Source organism: Platichthys flesus, chromosome 10 (assembly GCF_949316205.1).
Source record: "Platichthys flesus chromosome 10, fPlaFle2.1, whole genome shotgun sequence".
NCBI classification, from domain to species: domain Eukaryota; kingdom Metazoa; phylum Chordata; class Actinopteri; order Pleuronectiformes; family Pleuronectidae; genus Platichthys; species Platichthys flesus.
Genome location: NC_084954.1, coordinates 15,240,484 through 15,267,259, shown reverse-complemented (window position 1 = coordinate 15,267,259; position 26,776 = coordinate 15,240,484). Strand labels below are relative to the sequence as shown.

Here is a 26,776-nt window from a genome sequence, read left to right as displayed (position 1 = left end):
AATGGCAGCAGAGCTAGCTAGGGTGTAACTAACACAGGGAGTCACCTTTATGCAATAAAGCAGGAAGATAGCAAAGAAAGGACAGCAAAAAGGAGCAAAGGAGTGATGACAGTCTGGGTCTGTAGCTCTGACTCTGCTGCTGTTGTTGCAGACGCGTCACAGCGAGACGGAGCCTGCTGATTGGCTGAGCCACAGGGCGGAAGTGCGGTGTCCCAGCTGTGCAGCTGAAAACAAAACAAGACAAGCTTCGACTGGTGAGTTCACGGACTCTGTGGTTTCTTACTGTCCCCGTTCAACGTTATGATCGCTGCATCGCAACATCTACACGTGAAAAACACAGCGTGTCGCTGGCTGTACACAGCAGAGCTGTGTGTGTGTGTTGATGTGTGATCTTGTGCCGAGCTCACGTGTGAGTTGTTATGTAACAGTCTGCACTGAGCATGGACACACACCAGCCTCTGCTATTGTTTAGCATCTGATGCTCTGTAGCCTCCCTGCTGTTAGCTTAGCCGCTAATAAAGATGCTATGAGCGCTGACGTGAATCCATTTTACACAGTGACATCAAACAGCCCAGTGTTTTATGATGCTGCCTAAAGTGAAACCAGCTTTGTCATATCCGAATACTCAGATGAGCATAGAGCTAATGTAGCTGTGGTGTTTCCTATGTCATGGCCAAATGTAACAGATGCTGCACAGACAGCTGACCATGATCTGCCTTCACATATATACACTGGTTTTACATGTGACTACAATTCACCTGTTCAAAGAGAAGAGGCACAGATATTCTCAGACAGGGATGTGTTCAGTAATGTCAAGATCACAGCAGGTCCTTCCCTGCCATCAATAAAAAAAAAAAATTAAAAATCTTATTTTAGTCAAACCTTCGAATTTCTTGTTATATTGTTAGTCTTATTGCATCTTTCCAATGCACTGTTTTTACACTTATAATATTACCTATTAATACCTTATGTGTTTAGCATGTTTCAAACCAGCCGTTACAGAGAGCTTCACAAAAAGAACAACAAGCCAGATAATACAATTTCATTTAAAATCCAAGTCAGCACATGATATAATAAAAAATCTAAAATCAAAGACAACAGTTATTGTAATGCAACATAGATTAAAGGTAGTGGCAAAAGAAAATGTTAAAAGAAAAAAGGGATGATTTTTTTACTTTCTTTTTATCAACACCTGAACTGTTTTTGTCTTTCCCCCGTGTTTGTAAAGCGCTTTGACTAAACTCCTGTTAGTTTTTACGGGCTATGTGAATAAATCTGACTTCACTTGACATTGTGTTGTCAGTGTTTACGATCCTCCCTCTTCTGTTGCAACCCCACCAAACGGTTTTCAGGAAATTCTCTTAGATCCTGCATCCTCTGTTTGAGATACCAAACCATTTCACAGCGCCGCATTTGGGACAATCAGCTTTCTCTGTAACAGTCACAAATCAATGGAACAGCCTGTCGGACGATGTGAGGGGCTGCAGCTCCATCAGCACTTTCAAAACCAACTCAGAAAGTCTCTGAGAAGCTGCTCAGCTCTGCACTCACAGACTTTATGGTTCCATCAAATGGAATGGATTACTTGCTTTTATTTGACAAGCACATGTGCTATTGTGTGTAGTGTTGCATTGCATAGCTCGTGTTTTTTTCTACTCTGCAATGCTTGTTATTGTGATGGTTCTTTGTTTTAAAAAGGGGAAACCGATGCATATGTTGTTGTGGCTATTAACTGGTGCAGTGCGAGACATGTTGACGTTTATATTTGAGCTGCACACTGTCCCTGTTAAATAGAAAACTAACTAAACTGGAAGGGGACTCAGTAGAGTGCATACCTCTACCAAGGCCCAACAGGCCCTTTTGAAACCTCATTTAAATTCACTAGATTATTATTACTGGTTTTTATTTGGATCTGCACCAAATTGCACTAACTCATAAATATCACACATGACATCACAAATATCATGACTCTGAAAAATAAAGGGGAAATGTTGAAAAGTGCCCTATCACAAGTATAAAGAAACCACCAAATTTGAATGGGTTCTTGGCTCACAGATACCACGCCCTTCAACCAAATTTCGTGGTAATCTGTCCTGTAGTTTTAACATAATTGTCTCACAAACATACAAACCAACAAACAACCAAAACATCAGCACATCTGTAGCAGAGGTAATAGATATGTAAAGGGATGTTATGGCTTTGCATGGGTATATTTTTTGCTCGGGAACTTCAGAACCATAAAACCAAAATGGTTCATGGAGGGACAATAGCTCTTGACAATTGGGATATCATGCAATGTAATTTTATATTACGATGTCAATATATACTATGTTTTTGGTGGAATCTCAAATGAGAAACTATATTGATAAAATAACTACATGGAAATATCACCTTTTGGCAAATCCAGGTAATTAACGGCCTGAATGATCATGGTGATTCATCAATGCAGTGATGGAATTCCTGCAGATCTATAAATTAGCATTCATAATTTGTAACACTGTTTTATATCAAGCAGACCAGAGGACCTATCGTCCCTTCTTATAGCTATTGCAGTTTATTTTAATGAACCATCTTCCACAGTTTTGAGTCTTTGTCACCCTCTAAACTTTCCTCTGTCTCCTCTTCAGCACTATGATGGATGAGCTCGTGCAGGACCTGGTGTCTGCACTGGAGCAGTCCTCGGAGCAGAGTAAACTCGGGGAGCTGTGGGAGGAAATGGTCCTCAGTCCTCTGCAGCAGCGCCGTCAGATCCGCCGCCGCAGAGTCCGCAAGCGCTGCCGCGAGTCCGCGCTCTATCCGACGCAGCACAGGCGTTGCTGGATGGAGGCCTCGGAGTCCAGCTTGGATGAGGCGAAGCAGTACAGGCAGAACTCTTCCTCAGCCATCGCTGCGTCTGTGGCCAACTGCAGCGACTCTGACGACCTGACTTCAACCAACCAGTGGCACTCCATCATGAGAGGCCCGGCCAGGACGAGGCAGCCCTCCTGGCCCGAGTCCGACTCCTTCCCTGAGAACAATGCGGGACGGCCGCTCAGGAGGCGCAGGAAGGTCAAGCGTGTGACCCCAGGCGTCACGGTCAGGCTGCGGCAGAAGTTGAACGTTTCTGGTGCGGACGGGAAACGGAGGTACAGGTCGTCCAGGATGCAGCAGCTGTCAGGATCGAAGAAGAGGTCTGGTGGTTGGATGGGAGCGGACCGACATGCCGAGGGAGCCAGGCTGATGGGGAAAGATTGCTGGAAGAGGAAGATGGTCAAGGAACACGGAGATGGTGCCGATGAACACATGTCTGAGGGGTAATAGATTGTTCTTGTTTTGATTTTCCTTCAGAGTTGAACCTCACCCTTTCATTCATCACAATGACGTAGAGGCAGGTCCCCGTCTGGCTTCCACATTTAGGAAGAAAAGCGAGTTCCCCTTTTTAGGAGAATTCAGCATTTCCAGGTTTCAGTACCTTTCATTTAACTTACAGTTCTGCAACAAGCCAAATGTTAACCCTGTCAGTGTTTAATGAGTCAAGATTAAATCCATAGTGAAAAAAGGAGCTCAAACCCCCGAAAGCCCTTTTTTACCCTTTGAATGGAAAGTTACCAAGGCAGTTAAACCCATAACATAAAAGTCATGGGCATAACTACTATCAGACAGAAGCAATTAAACACGGCGACATTTAAGATGATCTATGCTGCCTCCCTTCATCGAGCCAGTTGTCAATATTCACCGTGTCCTCAACTTAACCAAAAAAATGTATCACAATCACGCCACTCCACTTTAAAGTATTGAGTTGACATTAAAAATGAATGATAGAGTCTCTTCATCCTCATCTCCTATAGCTGGAATGATCACCAGGGAGGGATCTTTGATAGTTATGCCTCCGGGCATCTGCCAGCTCATTATTTCCTTTCGAGAAATATTGTCACAAATAAATAAGTGACTTGATGTGGTATTGATTTGCTTTGAAATGAATTCCTGTCCTGGGCTGGGTAATTAAAGCTGAGCCTGTCCCAGTGTCCCAGAGTGCAACCTCCTGTGTCCATTTTATTTAGCCAAACTAAATGTGGCTGTAACTGGCAGCAGAGAGCACATTACACATTACTGTGTGGTGTGGAAACACAGGACCAAATACATTCTGACCAGTAACTAATGTCACTTTAGAGTACTCACTATACTTACTTTATAATAGAGACGTAGTGAACACAGATATATTTTAGATGAAAAGGAAAACTCCTCATTATGCACCATCACTGTCAAATCACACATTATATTGGATTGGATTCAATTTATTGTCATTACACAGAGTACAAGTACAGAGGCAACGAAATGAAAAGGACTGTTGTCAGAATATAGCAGCTGTCTGACATTACATCATTTGGTTTGTTCATTCAGTGCTGTGCAGGGACATGGAGGTGCAACATGGTGGACTCTGTGGAAGAGAAGCTGCCCCCTAATATGTGACACATTCTTGTGAAGATAATGAAAACACGACAATTCTTAGTGTCTGTAATGGAAACATATTATATTAAATTTCTGCCGATGGATCCTCCCAAATCTTGATACTCTCATTTCAAATTCAAGGTACTTGTCGATGATCTATACCGCTTATCATTTGGGGGTCTTAGGGGGATGAGTCAATTGTCCTTAAGCATTTTATAATTAAGTCTACATAATACTTAAAGTAGGTTAAATAAAATATTATATTTTTCTTCCTCCACTCGATTAAAAATCTGTTGTAGTCAGTTAGTTAGTTTTTATACAGCATGTGTTACAGCCAATCAGAAAAGATCTCAATGTTATAAGCTACCCATCATTATATGTAGTATATAAGCATTTAACATTTCTCCACATCATAAATACAACTATAGAATATATACAATGCAGCTTAATGCCTCATTATGATCATCCAGTGATATAATACTATAACAACACTGTGGAATGTGTTATGTTGCCTAATAGGTGCTTTTACTTTGAATACTTTAAGTACATTTTGATGCAAATACCTGAAGTTACTTAGGTCTAGATATGAATGCAGGACTCATCGTGCAGCATTTTTACCTCTTGTAACTTTTTTCTTTCAAAATATTTGAGGGCATTATTCAGTTCAATAATTTTACACTCAGAACTCGGACAAACTGGTGTATAGGAAAAGAGGTGTGCTTTACAGTAAATTGGGACTTGATTGAGTTCTTCAAGGTAAAATGCTCCTAAAACATTCCTATGATGGGAAAAACAAAAGAGGAGAGAACCAAGATTTCTTTTTTTGGTTGTTCCGTTTTTCCCATTTTAATGAGGATAATATTAAGCAGTATTTATATTTCACAATATAAAAATAGTGTTGTTGCCATTAAATGCATCACATTAATGAGTATGAGTAGATATATAATCATTTATGTTATAGAGTTGCTCATGCTATAATTTTTGCAAGCATCGGAGTTCCTACTCCTGAAGCCCTGTCCTGCTCCTGCACAGTAAATCTCCTCGCTGATCTGATTATCTGTTGATCGTATAAAAAAATGTGAGAAGAAGACATTTGAGGTAACCAGTAATGGGACAGACAGAAGGCTTTACATCTTCTGGTTTCATTTGTGCTGACCTCCCTAGCCCCTAAACGGTACTTGTTTTCTTACTTTATGGAAAAATCAATAGCCGTTCTGACAGAAAACAGCTCCGGAGAAGAAATAAATGGGAACACCGCGGCACGCTGTCAATCATTTCTCACTTACACAACGCCGGCGCTCTTGATTGCTGCTCAGTAGACTGCCACACCGCACTGAGGCCTCGACAATCTAATGGTTAAGCCCTGGCGGAGGCGAAGGAAATGAACAAATGGCCGCAGTGATGAGGGGCTGACAGTCGCACAACAGCAGTATTTATACACACAGCGTATACGGCCCATTTCATGTCAGACACACATGCCATTGTTGAAATGTCCTTTTGAAGCACTCCGATTTCTCTGGTCTCCATTCATTCCATTAACCTTTTTCACATGGAGTGTCTGGTCCCTGAAAACATGCCTCTCCTCAAGGTCACTCCCCCCTATGTGCTTACTGAGGGGCGCTTCGCCTTCAGCCACCCAAGTGCAATCGGAGCAGATGTTGGCAGCTCCAGTTGGGCTCCACATCCTTGATTAGACTTGGCCCAGCCTGCTGGCAGTGAGGCCACCTGACGCCCAGGCTGGCCCGGCAAGCAGGCCTCACCTGTGGATAGACGCTGTCCCGGCTCAGCCTCCCGTCTCAAGCTGCGTGCGACGTCTCTTACACTCCGCTTCATCACGCCGTCATTTATATTTTGAAAACTGTACAAGTAGTTTCTTTTTTTCTTTTTAGGGAAAGCAGTGCGGCATTTGCTGAAGTTAATTTTCATAAATCTCTGCGACTAATCCAATTACTGCAGCTCAGGGAGAGTGGGATAACCTTATAATCAGACACCCATGGAAGAGAGCATGGATTTGGGTTGGGGCAGCTTGTTTGAAGAGCCCACGGATCCATTGTGATCGGAGCTTTGCCCCCCCTCGTCTCTGCCTCTTCTTTATTCCTCTGCAGAATGAGCCCAGGCTCAATAAATGGCAGCTAGCCTGTAATCTCTGTGCAAACTGGTCTGCCTCTCTCAGGAGCTGAGGATTATATCCTAATGATTAGTGCTCATCTGGATACTGTGTTTAGCTTCACCTCCTTGGCTTGTGTGGAGACAATCGGGTCATGTGCAGAGTTAAGTTCGGCTCTCAAACACTGGAATGCAGTTTTTCTCTTTGCCCTTGCTTTTGTTTCACCATAGACACACACTATAATGACTAGTAAAGACTTATTTTTTTTAATGGCGCCTAATCCAAAATAGAATACCCGACGTTTCGTCCGGGGAACTGATATTTTGTGCAGCCTGCTTCCTGTAACTGAGCTCTTGTCACACACTGCAGTGATATGCGTCAGGTTCTTTTCTCCGTGTGAGACGGAGACAAAGTTCGCCCCCAAAATGTTTGTCAACTTTTCTTGTCAAAGGTCAATGCTGAAGAAAGAAGACGTGTTTCTTTTGGTCCCCATGAAAAATGGGCGTCTCAATTATTCATAGCATTAATTAGGCGGTACTTAATGGAAACGGTTTCGCATCGGCCCTGTGCTGCTCCAAGCGACATCACATTACGCCTTTAATACAGATAAATCCTTAATGGGTGTCTCTAATTAATTGTTTACACCTGTGATTCTTTTTCACACTTTGCACAGAGTCCCTCCGATAAGAGGGAGAGCCATTTTTTTTTTTATACCTGGAAAACGGCGGAAGACGCCATGCTGCTGGTAGTTAATCATCAGAGGGAAGTTTCGCTGCCTATTGTCGTTCTCGTGGCTGGGTCCTCTGCTGATGCTGGAGCGCCGCTGCGTGCTCCAGATGCCAGCCAGCGTGTCCAGTGGTTGGGTACGGCAGTGGAGAGGCCTTGGGGGGGTCAGTCTGGGGGGAGAGGGCTGAGGGGGGGTTCGACGGGGGTGGAGGGGGTGGAGGGACAGTCCAGGGTCTCTCGGCGAGCCCAGACATCTCCCAGATTCCCCGGAGAGGCCCGGCTCCCTCTCACATCTGCTTCCCGTGGTTGTGAGGGGAGATGACGCAGGACCATCTGGCCCGGGAAGACGCACAGGCTGGACGGACGTTTTTTTCGTGATCCCGCCATAACTGACAGGCCGCTGCAATATGGCAAAGCACCGTATCAGCGCATATCTGACCCTGCAGCTTTCTCCTTTAAGCAAGGTCAGCGATAATTAACAGGAGGCTAATTGCTCCATCTCTTGCAGGGAAAAGTGGAATGGCACTCAGCTTTATGCAGCAGTGGTCTAATTGTATAGTTGTGTGATTGTCTACAAATCAAGCCATCAACCAAAATCATCAATGTGTTGTACAGCTGTCAATACTTTGTGACTTTATGACCACAGCTGCAAACCCAGCTGTTTCTGCACAGGACATATCGGTCGCAAATTTATAATTTAACTGTTATCTGCTATCTGTTACCCTAACTCTGCCACATTTACAGAAATGTTGGTAAATCCACATTTTCTTGGTACTTTTTTTCACGTGAGGCTAAAGACACATTCATGAGTTTTTATGGCTGCTGTATGACTCACTTAACTAATGAAGAACCACATTGTGTGGATATGACCTGTAAGTATAAATGGCATTTAGAAAAGTGCCTTAGGAAATAGAAAAATATTCATTAGCATTTAAATACATTTGTTATGTTTCCATAAAGTAAGCACTGACGGCAGAGTGATAACTTTCTACATGTTCAGCAGAAATCCTTTTTCGAGCTCTCGTCCCTCCACCCTCATCACTCCCATCCCTCCCTGACCCCCCCTCCGTGACCTTGGAGTGTCTGGAGGATCCAGTCCAAGGTGGCTGAGGTGTGAGAACGGCAGAGAAACCCAGGCTGGTCTGGGTGAGCGGAGGGGGCACAGAGGGTGTGGAGGGGAGTGTAACTGTGGGGTTGCCTGGGGGCGTCGAGCGGAGCGGCGATGGAGCAGGCTAGGCAATAAGAGGTGGCAGCCCACACAGCAGATGTTGGCCAGTTGTTGTGCGGAAGCAGCACGTCTGTGGGTCGCTCTGCGTGTGGGGCACACCCAGAGGGAGGGGCGGGCAGGGGAATGTGTTTCGCTCTCCTGTCATCCTCCACGACGCAGGCCAGATTAGATTGGAGCTGACAGCGGAGGATATTCAATTAGATTGTGCATGTCACTCAGTGGCTTCGATCAGAGTCTCTCCTCATGCCTTTGTGTTTGCTATCGCAACGAGGGAGAACACAGCACGCTCTGTCTTTTTGTGTCATTTCCATTTATGTCGACCTCTAGCTCCGGACTTCTTCATTATTTCCATTATTGAATGCTACACGTTAAATATTGACATCAGAGGGGCATGTAAATTTCCGATTTACATTGTTCCCCTTTCAGATGCTGTAACATTGTCCGACCTAAAGAGCCCATCAGGTTTGAGAGGACAAATCTAAACAGAGTCCTCCGTCGTCAAATGTCATCGATATTAAAGGAAGAGGTCGACTGCGCTCGTTCACATGTGACGTTTGTCTGTTCCTCTTCTTTGCAGGGAAACCAGCAGTACATGCAGCAGTGACCCCGGCCTCTTCACCAATGATGAAGGAAGACAAGGTATTGAAAAGAATCCCTTTTAAACGCACACTGCAGCTACTTCATCACTGTAATTAAAACCAGTAAGTCAAACAGCTAATTGCATCTTGAGTACTGGGATCTCACAGACTTTCTTTCTTTTCTTTATCGACCAAAGAAAAGACGAGACGTTCTCAGATAGGGACAATACCCTCCTCGACTCTGAGGGAATGCTGGGGCTAGAGAGGGAGGTTTTGGATACAGTGGGCCGGGTACTGGGCACCCAGGCGCCTCTAATAAGACGTTGTCATGTCGTGTTAATGAGCGCTGAAGCCTTTGCTAATCTCATTAGCCGTGGCGGGGCCAGGCGGCCTCTGATTTAACAGTTGTCACTACACCTTGACTGTGAGAGGCATGGTTCCTGTGTGCGCTCTGCTGACTGACAGGTCTGAGAAGAGCCGGCTGTGGTTAAAAGAGCTCCCACTTCGTCAGTTTTGCCGCCGCCGTTTTACCGCGGTGGGGATTTGGACTCCAGCATTTTAACGAAGGCTGCAGTGGCACTATGGAGGTGAATGGGTGTGTGTCTGGTGGCACTGCAGACCTAAGTGGAGGATCAAGTGGGTTAGGAGTGGCACTACATCACCAGTTTTCAATTCGGAAACTCTGGTGCACGTTTGGTAAAAAATGTGATGGTTGCGGCGGTGACAGCTTCGCTTATGCCGCGTCTTCTGCTCTCCCCCTGTGTGTAGGCGATGACGAGCAGAGTGACTGGATCTTCGAGGGGGAGTGCGGAGCTGGGACAGGCGTTCCCAGCTTGTTGCCCAGCTGGGACTCCGATAACCAGCTTTCCCTCGAGGATAACCTCCCACCAGCGACCTTCCTGCAACCGGCACGGCCTTCCCGGAGAGGTAACGCTGGATCCTTTTGTCTTTTAGACCCAAAACATCAGCCCTGGAAACTCTACCCCAAAGTTTACTGTTAATTAGATATTGCTTTAATGCTGTGAACCTCTCTGACCTGGTTGGGCTAACTAGCACTGGCCTTTCCACTGTCCCCACGAGTAAATAGACCTTAATTTATTTTTATTATTATTATTAAATAAATGACGTGTGCCTTGCTTTCTCTATTTTCCTGTTATTTATTTTTTTATGTCTGTTATCTTCTGATCGTTTTGCTTAACAGAAATATAAATGTATTTTTGCAGGGTATCGTTCAGGTCTTAAGCAGCTGCCTGCCTCTGCTGCCTGCTGCATCAGGAAGGACAGGCGGAGGATTCCCAGCAAGGTTAAAGCAAACTTTTCACTCAAGAAGATTTAAGAGCAAAAAAAAAATACATTTAATGTTAATGTCTCTCACTGTGTCTGTTTCCTATGTGTTGAACAGGGCAACAGGATGCCAGTGTTTGTAGAGAGGCTGAGACATTTCTCCCCAAGTCCCTACCAGAGAGAGTAAGATTGACTCTTCTACAAAATCTTTATGAATAAAATAAAAATCTGTTTCTCATTATTGTTTCGTGTCCAATCATTAAACTTATTCTAATGTTTCCTGTCAGCTTTTGGCTTCCACCTGTTGGTAAACGAGACCGAAGTCAGGTATGTTACAATATCCTTTTCCAAGCCTTATTTTCTTTCTGACCCATTTACTCTGACTTCAAAATCTAAATGTTATTGATACTTTCAATTTCCAGTTGAATCCTTTGTGCCCCTTACCCGTGTGTCCTATTGACATGATGTCAGAGAGCGCCCACCTCAGATGTTCCTCCTCAATCTGCACAAACAGGTAGTTGATGCCACGTTAAATAAAGCCTCTCAAGGGCCTATTGGAAACACCGGTCATACAATCAAAGCTCAATATATGGATAAGGTCTGTGGCTCAGTCACTTAAATCAAACACAGCTTAGGTCACTGTTTAGGAAAATAATCTATGTTAAAATTAGGCCTCACAGACAAGAGGGCTCCAAAATCAGCTCCTCTATTAAAGGTGTATCAGAAGGGAACACACACACACACACACACACACACACACACGGTTTGCCTATGTTTCCATGCATGTGTGTAAGTTGTGTTTGTGTAAATTTGTGAATTCAGTGCATGATTTACCGTTATAATATTTCTGTTGCAAATACACCAGGGAGCTATTTAATATTTAATACATGCATACTTGATGCCGGTTATTTGCTGGGGTGTATTATACACACAGAGGCACACAAGTGATAAATGTCCACATTCATCCTAACCGTTTGTGTTGACATTGGATTTACTTCCCCCTTCCTCTAATTGTTCTATGTAAATAAATATGATAATAACTGCTGAATAAACATTTTTCCCCACATATATATATTTATTAATATACATATATACACACACATGCATGTAAACATAGGCAAACCTTTTGTTGAACACATTAAACCGTTAGGTGAAGTGGTAACTCTTTGGAGTTAAAAGTTACAAAACACAGAAGTCACACCATAAAGCCTTGTTCTTAATCCAAATGAAAAAAATATGGAATATATTTTATATATATTATATGCATTGTTTATATATGTTTTTCACTTTACTTGCCAAAAAGCCATCCACAAACACAACGGACTGATCCAAAAGAGGTCTAAATCCCTGTTAGACCTTATTATATAAAACCACAATAGGATACATTTAATAAACTAGTACATATTTTTGGAAGCGATTGAGCATATATAAAAAATCAATTGTATTTTACAATGTTGTGAGCAAACAGAAATAATGTGTCATTTTTTTCCCCCATGTCATCAGTACAGAAGCCCATTGGTCCGTATAGGAGCCCGTTGTTAGTGTTGTTGTGAATCCTGGCCCTAAGTCTGAGCTGAAGTGACAGCAGACGGCTACAGTTGGATGCAGCATGATTTCAAGTCAATAGTTTTCAAGGTCACTGTTCCCAAAAAGAGAAATACTGTGTGTTGAAGTCGTAGTTGTAATGCAGATTCAAATCCCTGCATTTCTGGGACTGCACAGAAACATTTTAATTTTTTTTGAAAAAGGGGGATATCTCCAAAAGATGTTTGTCAAAGCATCACATCGCTCCCAGTCATCCCTGCGACCGTTGGATCTGGATGGGGGACTTTGGGGGGACTATAGAGGAGCCGAGCAGCCCCCTTGGCCTCGAGACTGTGGGTCTCCTCATTGTATTGTTTCCACTCTGCCTATTTATGGCGCATTCTTAATTTTGTTTCACACACACACACACACTCTTTCTGCTTGCGCTCTCTGGGGTTATTTCACAGAGCGCTCCAGCACTCCTTGATGAGGGGCAAAAACACGACTGCTATGAAAAGCCCCCGACTTCTTAGGCTTTCTTTTTCTAAACTGGCCCTTTCTTCTCCACCTGAAAGGTTCCTTCAGATTCCAGTTTGAGGCATTGTGAATACTAATTTCTCTCTATTAAAAAGCCCTCATATCCCTGCCATGCTCTCATTTGAATGGCGGACTCAGGGGAGACCCCTCTTAATTCCTTTATAGTGGGATTCAAGACCCTTCACTTCAAAAAGTATAAATCATACTCCCAAATGAATGAGGGAGAGAGGGGGGATTGACGAGAGGGGCGTCTGATGTGTCCCGTTGGAAGGCACGAGCTGAATCTATCTCCCCAAAGCTGCTCAAATCCACTCTCCAGTGAGATGGCTGCTCCGTCCTTACGACCCGGCTCCACGCACATTTACGTCCTTTCAACTTCCTCCGAATTGCGCCCGTACACAAACACAACACCCGACAATTAGAAAAACGTCACTGTGCACGACAATGAGAAAACGCTGCAGCTGCTCACGCCTGCTCCGAAACCAACTTTTGAATGTCCACTCTTGATTTCTCTTCACTACATTTTCATTTCTTTTCAACGTCTCGCCCCGTGTGATCGATTTCTCGCGCTGAGCTCCCCATACATCTGACTTTTCTTTGTTTCCAAACACCCTTGAGCGCAAAGTGTTTTCTCTGGTGGGGCCGAGTGTAAACATTAATCTTGCGGCGCGGCCAGGTTGAAATGATACTGTATTAATAAAAACTGTCATCTCCCGTTTGGCGCGGCTTGACGGCGACAATCAGAGATTTGATGTTAAGTGATAAAGGCTGTGTGAGGTTGCATGCTGGTTATCCCGGTATTGGCGCGTGCGGGGGGGAGCAATGCTTTGTGGGATTTGGCCGTAATGCTCCGGGTACGGCGGCCACGTTAAAATGCATAACTGCCTCCCACCTGAACCGGGCGGCAGCAGCTTTTATCTATTGACTTATTTATTTCTAAATGACACTTGTGCTGGGAGATAAATCATAGTCTTACGCCACTCCCTTCCCAGTTTTCATTTTAATTGTGAGATCTCGGTGTCAGCAGTTGGTATATTGGTGTGAGTGGCCTATTGATTATTGATTTGGAGCCATCGATTATGTTCCCTGGAGACCCTAATCCTTTCTGATTCATTTGAATACCTCTATTAATCTTGAGATCCTCCTCACACCTGAAGCACCATGTACCCTAATGAAAATAGATGGCCATTTTGTAACCGCAGCTCCTCACTCCCCTTTTGATTTATTATATTTAATTGATATATTTGCTTTTGGATGTGGGCGCCAAAATTACAATTGACCCTGTGTCAGTGCCGTTTTACTTGGTGCCCTATAGGGACCGCGCTGCATTTAAGTGTCTCATATGACCTGAACAAATCTATCTGGAGGACTCTTTTTTTTCCCCTGTGTCCTTGTGTCTTTGTTCAAGTTTAGTTGTTGTTTCGCACCGTCTTCATTACACATTACTTGCTTTTTCATTGCTCGTTGCCTCGAAGTCAATCTTGGTTTTCTCATCACACTTTCTGTAAATTTAGGGAGAAAAACAACAGGCCGACATCTGTCACGCTGTGAAAGCTGATGAAGTAACAGATGTTAAATAATAAAAAACGGTGTTGTGCCTTTTTTTTTTTACCGCTTCTTTCAGTTTTACACCGAGCCATGTAACATGCTTATTAAAATCCTTTAGGGTCTGCTCTGAGCTGAATGGTGCTGTTTTGTCTTGGGTAATGATCCAGCTGATGGTATTCTCATGTTTGATTAACATTGTGCCGAGCGTCTCGTGGGCTCCTGGTGGCCCCCCCCATGAGCTTTCGGCGGGCACGGGGAGGGCCCTCGCCTCCCTCCAGGCCGCCAGGGGCCCCGGGAGTGCCTCGGCCGCCGTGTAATGAGGGGCGAGACGGAGGGATGGACCTCCACACATTAAGACCAAATGCATCAGTATATTACTTTTAATACCGCCGGCGTGCCTTGTGAAATAATGCGACGTTTAAAACGCGGATCGATTTTGGAATTAAAAAGTTAGTTTGCAAAGATTTACCGTGGGGAGTTCAATGCCTGAGCTTTTTATCAGGGGCGCAAATGGCTGGTTATGTGCTATCCGACAGAGGTACGATTGAGGGATCGATAGGCACGTGATTTACTAACTGCAGTACAGCTAATCAATAAGTATAAAAGTAAATGAAATATGCATTACTGGGATTTTATTAGAGAGGGGTAGCAGCGAGAGAATAACGGTCAGGCCATTTATTTTTATATCTATTGATTATACAACATAGAGACTTCGCTCAAAGCGTGGCCTGCACTCGACAGCTCTCGACACCCCGCGCCTGCACACCCGTCCCGTGATTTATGGGTGTTGAGGTCAGGGAACATGCTGCCTGTTAAAAGGCTGCCCTGACAGGGTCTTATTGTAGCATGTGCCGGTTAGGGCTGGTGAGCTTTATGTAGCCCGCAGCCTGAGATGAGCCGTGCTGGTTAACAAGGAGCTGTCTCCTGTGGGCTTCTCTGTTGTTCTGCAATCTGCGATGATTTGAACTTTTACAGGCTCTGTTTAGTTGCATTTTCAAACAGTGTGACATTGTCCTTAAATCCTCTCTGATATGCGGTGTAGTTGATTATAACCAGCAGAATAAATGCATTTTTGGGTCTGTTTCTATAGCTCCTTCACACACACACACACACACACACACACACACACACACAAACACACACACACACACACACAAATCATTCCTCCCATGCACAAACGTACACCCCACCCCCCCACCGATGTATCGGACCTTGACCTTAACTTTACATCTTTACATCTTGCAGTAAGCTGGTTGGGTGGGGGGGTTGTGGGGGGGGGGGAGGGGGTTCCTATCTCAAGGCTCTTGAAATACGACACAGGAGGCACAGAGCAGGTGTAATTTGTTTACGTGAACTCTGCAGTGACTCAGCCACATGCACCCCCCCCCCCCCGGCCACTCGGCTCCTTGTTGAAAACAGGGATTAATGAAGAAAAATTAAGATGTGGCCAAAAAGAGGCCACAGTGCCGAGGCTAACGGCGTTCACAAATGTGCTGTGCTTGCATTTATTGACCTCCTGCGAAATTACACATTTTTACATGTAATTTTGGTGGGAGGGAGCTACTTCATCATATCTGTGTGTAACATTTGCTCTGTGTGTGTGTGTGTGTGTGTGTGTGTGTGTGTGTGTATGTCCCTTCCTCCCCCGCTGCAGGCAGACTAACCTCACCTCAGGATTGTCACGCTCAGGAGACTTCATGAGGAGGAGGAGGGAAACAGGAGCTTCACCCATCGCAACATCAGGTGACACCCTCCGCACACACTGATGAAACCTGCAGATTTGAAATGGGACGCATCTCATGTGTAGTCACTGCAGGTGCAAAAGGCTCTGAGGATGTCGGTACACAACTTTGGTTCCAGCTGAAATATCTCCACATTGTTTAAGTGGATGATCATGAATTTGTGTGCATTTCACTTTTGGCGTCCGGATTAGAGTGTGGCTGCAATATTTTGTCTGAACACGAGAAAAAGATGAAGGTAGCCCGACCCGACCCAGACAGGCATTCAGTGTTTTGTATCCAAACCAACCCGATGGCCTCAGGTCGGGTATCTGCACTCTAGTCCAGACAATGAATTCTTATGACTATGGTGATCCACTGACTTTTTGACCATCGGGTCAAACAACAACTTTTCTGAAATGTTTCTTCCTTTCATCCTCAGCTGTTCCTGGGTGTTTAGTGCTTTAGAAAATGTTAGCATGCCACCACACTAAACTAGGGACATGTAAACATTACACCTGCTTAACATCCGCATGTTGTGATTGTTATTGAACATAGCTTTAAGCTCTTAGACTTCTTATACTTATACTCTCATACATTGTGTCTAATTCCATCAAATTTGGCAAATGTAAAATATGTGGTGCTTCAGAGGAAGTGTGCAGTCAGAAGGAGAAGTGTGTTGTGGAGTTCCCCCTGTCGGAGGTGGCATCCAGCGGCAGCCGGCGGGCTTTGTTTGGACCAGTGGAGCTGCCTTATTTGGTTAGACTGATGGCTCGGGGGCCTCGTGTCTTTGCTGGATTGAAATCTGAATTGGTTTGTCCACCTCTTCTTCTGCGTCCCCTTTCTCCGTGCTTTCACTCCTGCCGCTGCTGTTTGTCATTTAAATAACAAATGCCGGTGGTTCCTTGATTTAGTGAGGGGTGCAGGCCTCTGATGTATATTAATATTGCCACACAGCGGGCCGTACCGGGGTCCATCATTCATTTGGATAAAAGAGGTGGAATTTAAAAACAGCCAATGCTTTACTTGGATACAGATTGCATCCATTTATTGCACTGAGTGATGGAACAGCCCACAGTTCTGTCCTTCACCTCCCCAGCGCTGAACCACTTCCCATAAAAGTAAAAAAGGATTCACCCCTGACCCTTGAGGACCCTTCATATTCAACATGCGGAACGAGGGGCATCCCTCAGCTTGTCGACAGTTAACAGATCCACTGTCTGTTGTAAAGGAAGCACATGCATGTGTTTGAAACCCCTAAATCGATTGTTTTCCAAAAAAGAAATCAGTTATTCATGTTTTTTTTTTATTATTTGCAACCTACAAAGCAAATAATGATAAGTAACGTGTAATTTAATATTTTTTAACGGGATACAGTTGGAAAACTAGACCCTGATGGGCACACCCCCCAGCAACACAACAGAGTGTTTTCCTGCTTCTTGAGTCTAGTTCCCCCTGTCCACCGTGATTTATCATGCGTTCCATGTCGTCCAATGTCAGTTTCTGCAGCTGCAACTGCTCTATATAAATCTTTACCTTGGCAGGCGGCTGCACCGTGTCTCTCCTCGGTAATCTCCCCGCCGCCAGGAGATGCACATTCACCCTGACAAGCTTTCCCACTCTCTGTGTACAAATTTTGGTTCGTCGCCATCCTGACATAAATGTTGCCACGTGTGACATAAATGAGACAAAATCTGAATCAACACTTTGTCGAGCGGAGTTGTTCCTCAGTAAACATCCTGTTTGCATTGTGAGATGTCGCCTGTTGTTGCTCTTAGCGGACACGACAGCCGAGTCTTTGTTTAAACAAGTGGATTGTTTTATGTGTTAGTGGTTGATTTGAAACTCTGTAATCAGGAGTGAAAATGGTCTGCGTATCGAGGTGTCCTCCAGGGCTCCCGGGGGAATTACTCCACCGGTACCCAGCTGTTGCTTTGTCTTCCTTCTTTACCCTTTTAGCACTTCCCCAGCGGTGCTGGAGCTGGCTGTGAAAAAAAACACACACCCCAGCTTATCAAGTCAGGTATCTGTTTGGATTAGATGACCACTCCATTTCTCAGCCTTAAATTGGCCATCTCCTAGTTTTCTCAGCACCATCAATCCAGAAATCCAACTCAATCCAACACATCTTCACTTGATATAGAACAAAACATCCCTACTCTCTTTTTTATGTTATAGATATAAACATTAATATTATTTATATATATATAGTTTGCAATTAAAAAAAAAAAAAGGTTGATAATTGAATCTACACACTAATCAAACAGATGTGGAACATATCACTTGTGAACTGTTCATCATATTGGCTTCGAGGAAGTGCAGTGTTTAATTTGGTGGGATTTGGACTGGTGATACCCTCAATATTAAACAGGCAAATCAGTAATAGGTAGGGATGCACCGATATGGAAATTCTTGGCCGATACGATATTTAAACAACAATCTGACCGGTAGCAGAGGCCGGTACCGATATTTGTTTATTTTGTTTTTGTTGATATTCATTCAACCTTTTGTGCCAGGAAAATAATTAAATCATTATTTAAAAAAAATAGCACTCTTATCTTTTAATGAGCACAGATTTAATCAGATTTATGAAACAATCTTTGATTTAACTCAACTTTATTTAACAGAGACATATTATGCCCATTTTACCACAAATTGAAATGGTTCCTTAGGGTCTTAATGAAATGTCTGTAACACATTTTGGTCAAAATACCACAAAGATCATTTCAAACGGCACCTTTTAACCCTGTCTAAAACAGATTGACCTGTTTTGAGTGCCAACGTTTACTCCCGCCGTTTACCCGCGCTTCATTGAATTTCTTCACTTTGACATTCAGAGCACTGGGCAGAAATCACATCGCGTCAACACCCACCGTGGGCCTTCGCGATGCTTTGTTTTAATTAAACAGTCGGATTCCCCTGGTCCGCACCAGTTCTAAGTCAGCTGCTAGGCGCCAGCCGAGGATGGTTCTCCAACAAGAAGGTTGCCGGTTCAAACTCCACTCTCTCCCATCTGCATGCCGAAGTGTCCTTGGCAAGATACAATGTCACCTCATGAATGTTGAGTGTTCTAATTGTAAGTCGCTTTGGACAAAAGCGTCAGCTAATTGACATGTGATGTAATGAGGTGATCCACGAGAAGGTACACGTCCGACACGGGTCCAGAGCTGCCGCCGCCGACCGCCATACCCGGTCCCCTCCAACGGCCCGCCTTCCGCACCGGCGACGGACACCACCCCGCGGCCCAAGAGAAAAACGAGAAAAGCCCCCGCACCAGCGACGCCGTGAGGCTCACCCCCCCCCCCCCCCCCCCCCCCAAAAATGACGCATACCGAGCCTCCGGCGGCATGGAGAGGGCGACTGTTCCCCCAGCCGCGGCACGTGCCCAGCAGTTTAACCACAAATATAAACATCGGCCAATGATATTGGTGAATGTCAAGTTTAATACCGATACGCCGATATCAGTCAACGAGGCGAATATCTGCCGCTACCGATGTTCGGCCGCTACATCGGTGCATCACTAGTAATAGGCAGTCTGAGTTGAACATGTCTTCTTCTACGTCATCTGATAAATTACAGTAGTGGCCGACAACTTAGGTTAAAAGCGCCATGTTAGCACTAATATCTGTCCGGTTACATCATTTTGATAATTTTGGCAGCCATTCCCAGGTGCTGATCTTCATCGTGACAACTACACGCATAGAATCACTTCCTCTTCAGCAATTTGTCTGCCAAATGCTTTTAACTGAGCTGAATTACTTAGTTTTTATTTTGAATTTTTTTTTAATTAGAGCTGGAGATTATTTTGATTTCTTAAAACACCTCTGAAAAAGTCGTCATGCAATATATACAAAAATAACCAGTTAATGAAATCATTCAGTAATGAAGTGAATTTAGGTTCATTTCATGAAAAACATCGAGGCTGCATTTAAACAGCTCGTTCCAAATAGAAATGTTTAGAACTGGCACTGCACTAGTTCTGGATTTTGTCACACACGAAATTGAATATATTCTAAGCGCTCTACAATATTGGGAGAATTATTTCTAAGGCAGAGATGAATCAGTACTTGTGAAGATCCTGATGGATTTTAATAGCCTTGGCTGGTCTCACACACAGACTAATTAAATATTGCGATTTTACCCCTCCCTCACTGTCTCCGCTGATGCCCTTCATCTTTATCTCAAAAGGATGAAGGTAATAAACCAAAACTTGAACTTCTTCAGTGTTCTACATTTCAAAAAGAGTTTAAAGTAAACAAATCGGGTTAAATGTGGTTTGATTAATCCTGCCAGACGTGCGTTATCTCTACGTGCTGGTTAAGTGCCACACGAGGGTGCCCCTGTGGAGGCTGGCCCGCCCCTCACTCAGACCCGCCGCCTCTCCTCTCCCCTTTGTCTTCATGTGTCTCCTTGCCCGATGCAAGATGGCTGCGTGACAGATCACCTGCGTCGGGGGCCCGCCGTGTTCCTGCCCGGCGGTCCGGCCCCCCTCTCATTAATGCCCAGGTTGGTGCGAGGGCCGTGTGGCAGCACAAGACAAATAACGCTACCACTCAGCCATCACTTCTGCTGACAGAAATGCAGCCCACCGCACTATTTCGCCCTCTCCGGCTCCACTCCGCACCCTGCCCGCGTCCTTCAAACCCCCCCCCCCCCCTCCACATCTCCTCCGTCTCCACCTGCACCTGCCTGCACTGGTCCACCAAACTTTCATGTTTTTTTTGTTTTTTTTACGCCGTTGCTGGAGGCTTCTCGGAAGTCGATGTGGTGTAACCACAAAGCTGCTGCTTTTCTAACTCACTGTAATTGTTTTCTGTTTGGTCTCCTCTGTGTGGAGACAGATTTGTTTCTAGCAGCCCAGTCTGTCAGGTGCTGCTTAACTCACTGGTGTGCAAACCTTCTCGCCGGGAGGTCTGATTTTGAATGTCCTGTGTGTGTGAGTGCATTTTTTGCGTGTATCTGTGTGAGTGCGTTTGTGTGCATGTGTGAGTGTATGTGTGTTTGTGTGCGCAAGCAAGTGAAAGGAAAGAGCGAGGGAGAGCAGTAGTGAGAAACACAAAGGCTAATCATTAAAGAGCTATTCAGCCCTGTTCATTTAAGTGTGGGAATCAGCAGGCCCATTACTGTCAATGTGTAATTAGCTGATTAATAAACAGGGGGAAGGGGGCTGCTCCAGGAAGGCCTGTAATGATTGTTTTTAGAGAGCATCACATGAGAGCTTATTAAGATGGTAAGATGGTTCCATTCAACCTCCCATTATCACCCACAACAAATGCGTGTACTGTAATTCTGCCACAGTCCTCCCTCGTAATGTATCTGTGTTTTAATAGATGTTATTTCATCAACAGTTTATTATTTACATTCATCATTTTTATTTTTCTCACACACATTAATATACAAGGATAATAACAATTGAATGAGCCGTATATGCTATTATTTACCTACATAGAGTTAGTAGAGGACACCAGTGCATTTACTCTTGTACTCTTTCTATATATTCTAGTGTAATATAGTTCTCAGCAACTTGTCAATGTTAATCTAGTAAAATGCAATATATTATTAATGATAAAACCAGTGGTTCCCACCCTGTTTGGCATATGACCCCTTTTTTTCTTTTATGTAATTTATTGATCATCTCACAACCAAGCTGCCTAACTTTATACAGGTTCTGGTAATAGCTGTAATCCTAATAATCTATATCAGTCTTGGGGCCACATTACAGCAGAAAAGGTATTTACGATTTCAGGCAGCATGAGGCAAATATGAAGAGAATTTGGTTGATACTTGATTTTAAAGGATTTTGACTTGTAAGGTAGTATTTTCACTTAGTTTTTCAGTATTTATATGTACAAATATAGAGCCATGAGCAATTATAAGGTGACTTTCTTCATGATTTATTTCCCAAAATGTTTACAGCCTTCACTTAAGGATGTTTAAGGATTTAAAATATGAATCTTCTTTTTTAAATTTCTCTCTCGTTTTAGTCACATTATAGAAACCTGCATGCAGAGCTTCTCCTGCGTCTGACCTGAGCCTATGATAGGGGCTCTGCCCTGTGTGTGTTGACACACTCCCAGACTCAAATGTTTCCAGCCATTTCTTTGCTACTCTCGAATATGAAAACCCTGCGAGTTTTGATTGAGCCCTTTGACTGTGTTTAACCTGAGTGTTTGGGTTGAACCTCAGCAACGGTTAGTCATCGTTCCCTCAAGAAATATTAATCAATTATCTTGCCCGCCGGATCAGTTCGGGGAAGAAGTCATCTGGAAAGAGGCACAAGCAGATATAATGGGAACGAGCAAAAGCACATGCCAGTGAATGCTGTAATGCCTAATCCTTTGAGACAGCCCAGAGCCACAATGTCACTTCTAGTTCCCTTGTCCTCTGCTCTGGGACTGCCTTGAAAATGTCTTGTGTGACCGCCACTAACTTTTTTCTCAGAAAAGATTTATTTATCAACCCGCAGTAGGAAAAGCAGGAAAGCATGTTAGGGAGCGCAATTGTTTTAGAGTTTCTCTTTCTTCTGAGGAAATTGGCCCCGTTTCTCCCCTCAGATATCTTCACTTGTGTTGAGGAAAAAGCTTTAAAGGTGAGAGAGAAGAGAAAAGAGGATCTTTAAAGAAGGAAGGAAGTCAGTGAGATGTGAATGTGTGATGAATGGAGTTAAAAACATAGAGCGTCTTACACCATAACCAGAGAGAAGAGAGTGGGGGAGTTAAGCCATAGGAGCAGCACAGATTGGCCTTTTAATAACCATGTCCACAAGTTATATGGGGCCAAATTGGATTTGGCTCACTTGACCAAAACCTCATTAATATTTAACCCATTAGAAGAGGATTGCTTAAGGTTTTATTCCAATACACCTAAAACACAGAGAGATCCATGACTCATGGACCAAATCTAATTTTTATTTGAGGGGCATTGCATTGACAGGAAAATATGATTTATGTATCTTTTGCTTTTTTTTTTCTGTTGGGCTACATGTCCAGAATGTGATATGTGTTGTCTTTGTCTCTGCAGCTAGCAACTCATTTCATAAGGATCACCAGAGAGAGGAGGCGCAGGGAGCCAGCAACACCTCGACCCCAGAGACGAGTGCAGCCGATTCACAGACTGTCCTCTAGGGGGACCGTGGAGACACCTGGACGCTGGATACGAGCGTGGAAGAACTTGACAAAAGGAAATGTGTTGTGCCTGAGAATGAAACGGCTTCAACTCCTCTCATTACACAAATTAATGACAAAAGAAGAAAAAAATACAAAGCACATCATTAGTCTTCAAATCAGCATGTAACTGCGAGATCCAGTCTTTTTTTCCCACGTGGCAAATGTTAATGCAATCAAGCCTTGTTAAGTCACCTCCTCGAGAAAGACGGCAGCTTCAAGGGGCTCCTGGCTCGACTCAAGACCCGCCAGCCGCTCCTGCTTCCAAACGCAGCCTCCGGAACATGTGCCACCACACCATCCAACCCATTTCTGTCCACTCTAGTCGTGCAGCGTTTCTCAGCAGGAACTCAGGGAGCATCGTCAGGTGAGGCTGGGTTGGGGGGGGGGGGGGGGGGTCTTCTGTACTTTTTTGGAATCCAACAATGGCTGTGCAGCGGCACACGTGGCGAGCTCTGTGACAGGAGAGCATCAGAATGTTTGGCTACCACACGCTGCTGCGAGGGTTCAGAGAGGCGACCGCCGGTGGAGAGCCGCACAAAGTACAGGCCTCCCATTAGCATGGATTTGAAAAGCTACAGTTTGTACAAAGCTGCTCATTAGCACAACACAGAGGGAGTGTAGTCGCGGTCCTTGGAGGGGCCGCCTCTGTTCTCTCCGGCTCACCTTCCATATTCAACCCCCCCCCAAACGTATTTAAGTTCAAGGCCGGTTGCAAAGTCTGTTTGAACAGGCGGGTTTTCAGCGGCGGTGGAATCGCTGCTTTTTTCGGAGCCGTGTGCAGAGTGGATGAGAGCCAGCAGAGAGGGGTTGGAGGGGCCCTTGCAGACACGAGAGGAGAGTTGTACACACTATTTTCACCTCCCCTCGGGGTATACATTTCCCTGGCTCCCTTGGCATTAGATGCATTAAAAGATCAATGGCAGCAAACAGTGCGATCAAACACAGCGGTTCTCGCCAAGCTGGTAAACAAGCGGCATTTTGCAGTCAAGTGACCAGGTGAGTGTGGGAGGTAAACAATTCTAAAACATAATAAAAAACCACCAGGTCATCTCTGCTGTTGTGTCCTGAGGAAGGGACATTACGGTAAAATGTCACCCTGACGAGCGACAGCAGAGTGAACTTGGTTGTTTAAAATATAATGAAGCCTATTTAACATCCTCTTCATGCCAGGAGGAGCAGGTACATGCACTTTCTATAATGATTACAAGATATCTTTCTTAGTGAAACGAGCTGCATAATTATCAGATGTCTTCTCAGACGTTTCAAAGCCGCGTTTAAGAGAACAATCGCATTTCCTCGAATGAGATTTGCCAATTAACGTGAGTTATATGTCTGCGATAATCCGTCTGAGAAGGCTTTATGTGATCATGTTGGCCAGGGATGACATTTATAAATGCTGTGTGTGCACACTCGTCTAAATGGACGCCTCACACACAGAAGACATCCTGCCACGGGAATCAGTCAAAGTGTAGAAGCAGCGATCGCTTCCCCCCCCCATGCACCCCCCAGACTCCAGCAGCAGCCCGGGCCCCTCCAGCGCCAGGAATAAACACCTGATTAATAGGAGAAGCACGGGTTAAGCTCCCCAATTAGAAAGGACGGGGGTTTTGATGAATACTTTGATGCCTTTTTTAAGACGTTTGTCCCTGAACAGGTTGACAGGTATTGACTGCGTGGTGTTTTAAGGGGAGCTCCTCGCAGTCCCCTTATCCGTCAGTCTGTGTTTTGGTGCCAGGGCATTGACAGGGGAGGAAGTCGCATCACTTCAGATACATTTCCATTAGTGGGAAAAAGGGGGAAACACCTCACTCGCGTCGCCTGTAATTAGCGACCAACCATGATGACATCTCAGCCAGGCCGCGTGCCCCACCATGAATTTCCAATGGCCAGGAAGCGGGGGGGGAAATGGCTTCCGTGCCGCCAGTCAATTGCCCTGTTACAGTTAAGGAATCCAGCAGGCTGGTACCACTCATATTTCATCCCAGGTAAAGATTACCTGTCAGGCCCATGGGAGACGTATTGATCTGTTTTCCTTTTTCCGCCAAGCAATCACCTGACAAAGGCACCTAGGAGGCGAGTGAATGAGTGATGCCTGGTCTGTCGGCTCCAGCGCGGTGGCTCCCAGTGTCCACTGATGGGTGGAGAGGTGATGAGGAGGAGGAGAGATAATGCAGTCATAAACTCTGTTTGAACCTCCTCTGTATGCATGCAGGGCGGCCCCTCCGAGCCCCGGGTCATAGGTCACCGGGGAGTTTGCTCCTTTTCCTTTTTTTGGGGGGGGGGGGCTCCTTTCTTGTCAGAGGCGTTTGTTCTTTGCTATGTCGTGTGCAGTGATGACACAATCACATGCAAAAGAGGCTCTCTGGTTCCTGCTGACAAACGCATGTTGCGAGTCACCGCAGTTCAACTCACTCCGGGTTTCCAAACGCGGCTCGCTCTGATCTGGGCGCTCCCTCACTGTGAAACCCGATCTTGTGCGGTCTCTGGGTTTTCCCCGCGACTGTCAATGCGGCAGTGATCAATACACCTGACATTATCTCGTGTTTTCATGGCAGCTAAAAGTCTTTATATATTTGCCTCGTTCAATGGAATGTTAGAGTTTATATTATCCGTGAAGCCATGCATTTAAAGTGATTGCACTGTGTATAATGTGTAGTATTTATGATGTGGTGCGTAATTATAGGTCCATTAATTGAGGATTTAGGTCTGAAGTCATTAAATTCATAAATTCAGTTTCATGATAGATAGTACAGTAGATATATCTCAATTTTTTTACTATCTTTTTTTTAATTTCATTTACAAGGATTTAAATATATCTCCCTGATATCAGGGCTCTTAGGCAGCTATCCACATTTGATACGTGGTACAAATAGCATCTTATCTCATAGGCTGTTATCTTTATATGTAATAGCGTTGGAGGCATGCCTAATTGCTTTGCAAATGATCTAAAGAGGATTACTCCTCCTGTAGAACGCACGGTGTCACTAGGTGGGACATTACAATGGTCAAATTCGGACAGACGTGCAGTGTAGCTCTGTTTTCATGTGACCGTCTCTCAGTGTTATGTCAAACTATTTGTCAGTACGAAGTGGATACTCTGCTCTTATATAAACTCTGTATGATTATGGACTATTGTGGATAAGAAGCTGTCTTAAGACATTGCACTTCAGTCGTTTGTGTATTTTGATATGATAAGATGTGTGGTGACTTTGAGGGATCAGATGATGCCTTGACTTCGTGTCATACAGCAGGTGATGTTAAGCATTCCTCTGACTATGTAAAGAAAAACTGCAAAACCTGTTCTTAACTGACTGTGTATGCAATAAATGAATTTTGTTGATCAAGAGGTTGGTAAATGTGTTCGTGAAGATTTTCAGTCATCCAGGTCATGGTATCTTCAGAAGTTGTACACATGTACTTAGGCAACTGGACTTGCTTCAAGCTCTGAAGAACTAAGGAATCCTTTTGGAGGAGAGGTGACACGTCTTCAAGAAACAGTCCAGCAAGTCTGAAGATGTTTGGATTGATGTTAAGGTTAAATTTACGTATTTAGACCTTCTTATTCACGTCAATTTAGGATTTCAATGATCTTTTTTTGACGTTTTCATCAGTGTTACATTGTGGATTGACAGGAAACTGGAAGAAAGGGTGCGAAATGACGTCTGACAAAGTTTTCTGACTTAAATAATAGACCGACCAAAACATGGACGAAATCTCAGCTCACTAAAAGTGAAGCCAAAGTGCCTTGATAGCCCCCTGGTGGCTGTCTGCAGTATAGGTCATAAACCATGTCTCCCCCTTGTGAGTGGATGGGACAGGGTGACACAAGTCAATATAACTATCAAATATTGTTTTCTCAACTTAGGTTGTTCTTATCACAGCTGTGTTTATTTGAGAGTTTGTTTGTTTGGTGTTTATTAGTTATTTTAATG

At 44.4% G+C, this 26,776-nt stretch overlaps 1 protein-coding gene across 1 annotated transcript; it reads left to right on the top strand.

Annotated features, from left to right (window-relative positions):
• The first annotated feature begins 202 nt into the window (after window positions 1-202).
• On the top strand, window positions 203-26,188 carry LOC133961999 (G patch domain-containing protein 2-like). The gene is made up of 10 exons (XM_062397426.1): window positions 203-254; window positions 2,628-3,293; window positions 9,067-9,128; window positions 9,836-9,994; window positions 10,291-10,370; window positions 10,470-10,534; window positions 10,639-10,678; window positions 10,774-10,865; window positions 15,615-15,703; window positions 22,699-26,188. The coding sequence occupies exons 2-10, from the start codon at window positions 2,632-2,634 to the stop codon at window positions 22,800-22,802; spliced, it is 1,353 nt and encodes a 450-aa protein (XP_062253410.1). The 5' UTR covers window positions 203-254; window positions 2,628-2,631; the 3' UTR covers window positions 22,803-26,188.
• Window positions 26,189-26,776: the final 588 nt, after the last annotated feature.

Excerpts from the sequence above, each read along its gene's own strand:
- LOC133961999 (XM_062397426.1), top strand. The coding sequence starts at position 2,632 with ATGATGGATGAGCTCGTGCAGGACCTGGTGTCTGCACTGGAGCAGTCC. Across the intron at positions 9,129-9,835 it reads CAATGATGAAGGAAGACAAG|GCGATGACGAGCAGAGTGAC; the intron begins GTATTGAAAAGA and ends CCCTGTGTGTAG. Across the intron at positions 10,371-10,469 it reads GGCGGAGGATTCCCAGCAAG|GGCAACAGGATGCCAGTGTT; the intron begins GTTAAAGCAAAC and ends TGTGTTGAACAG.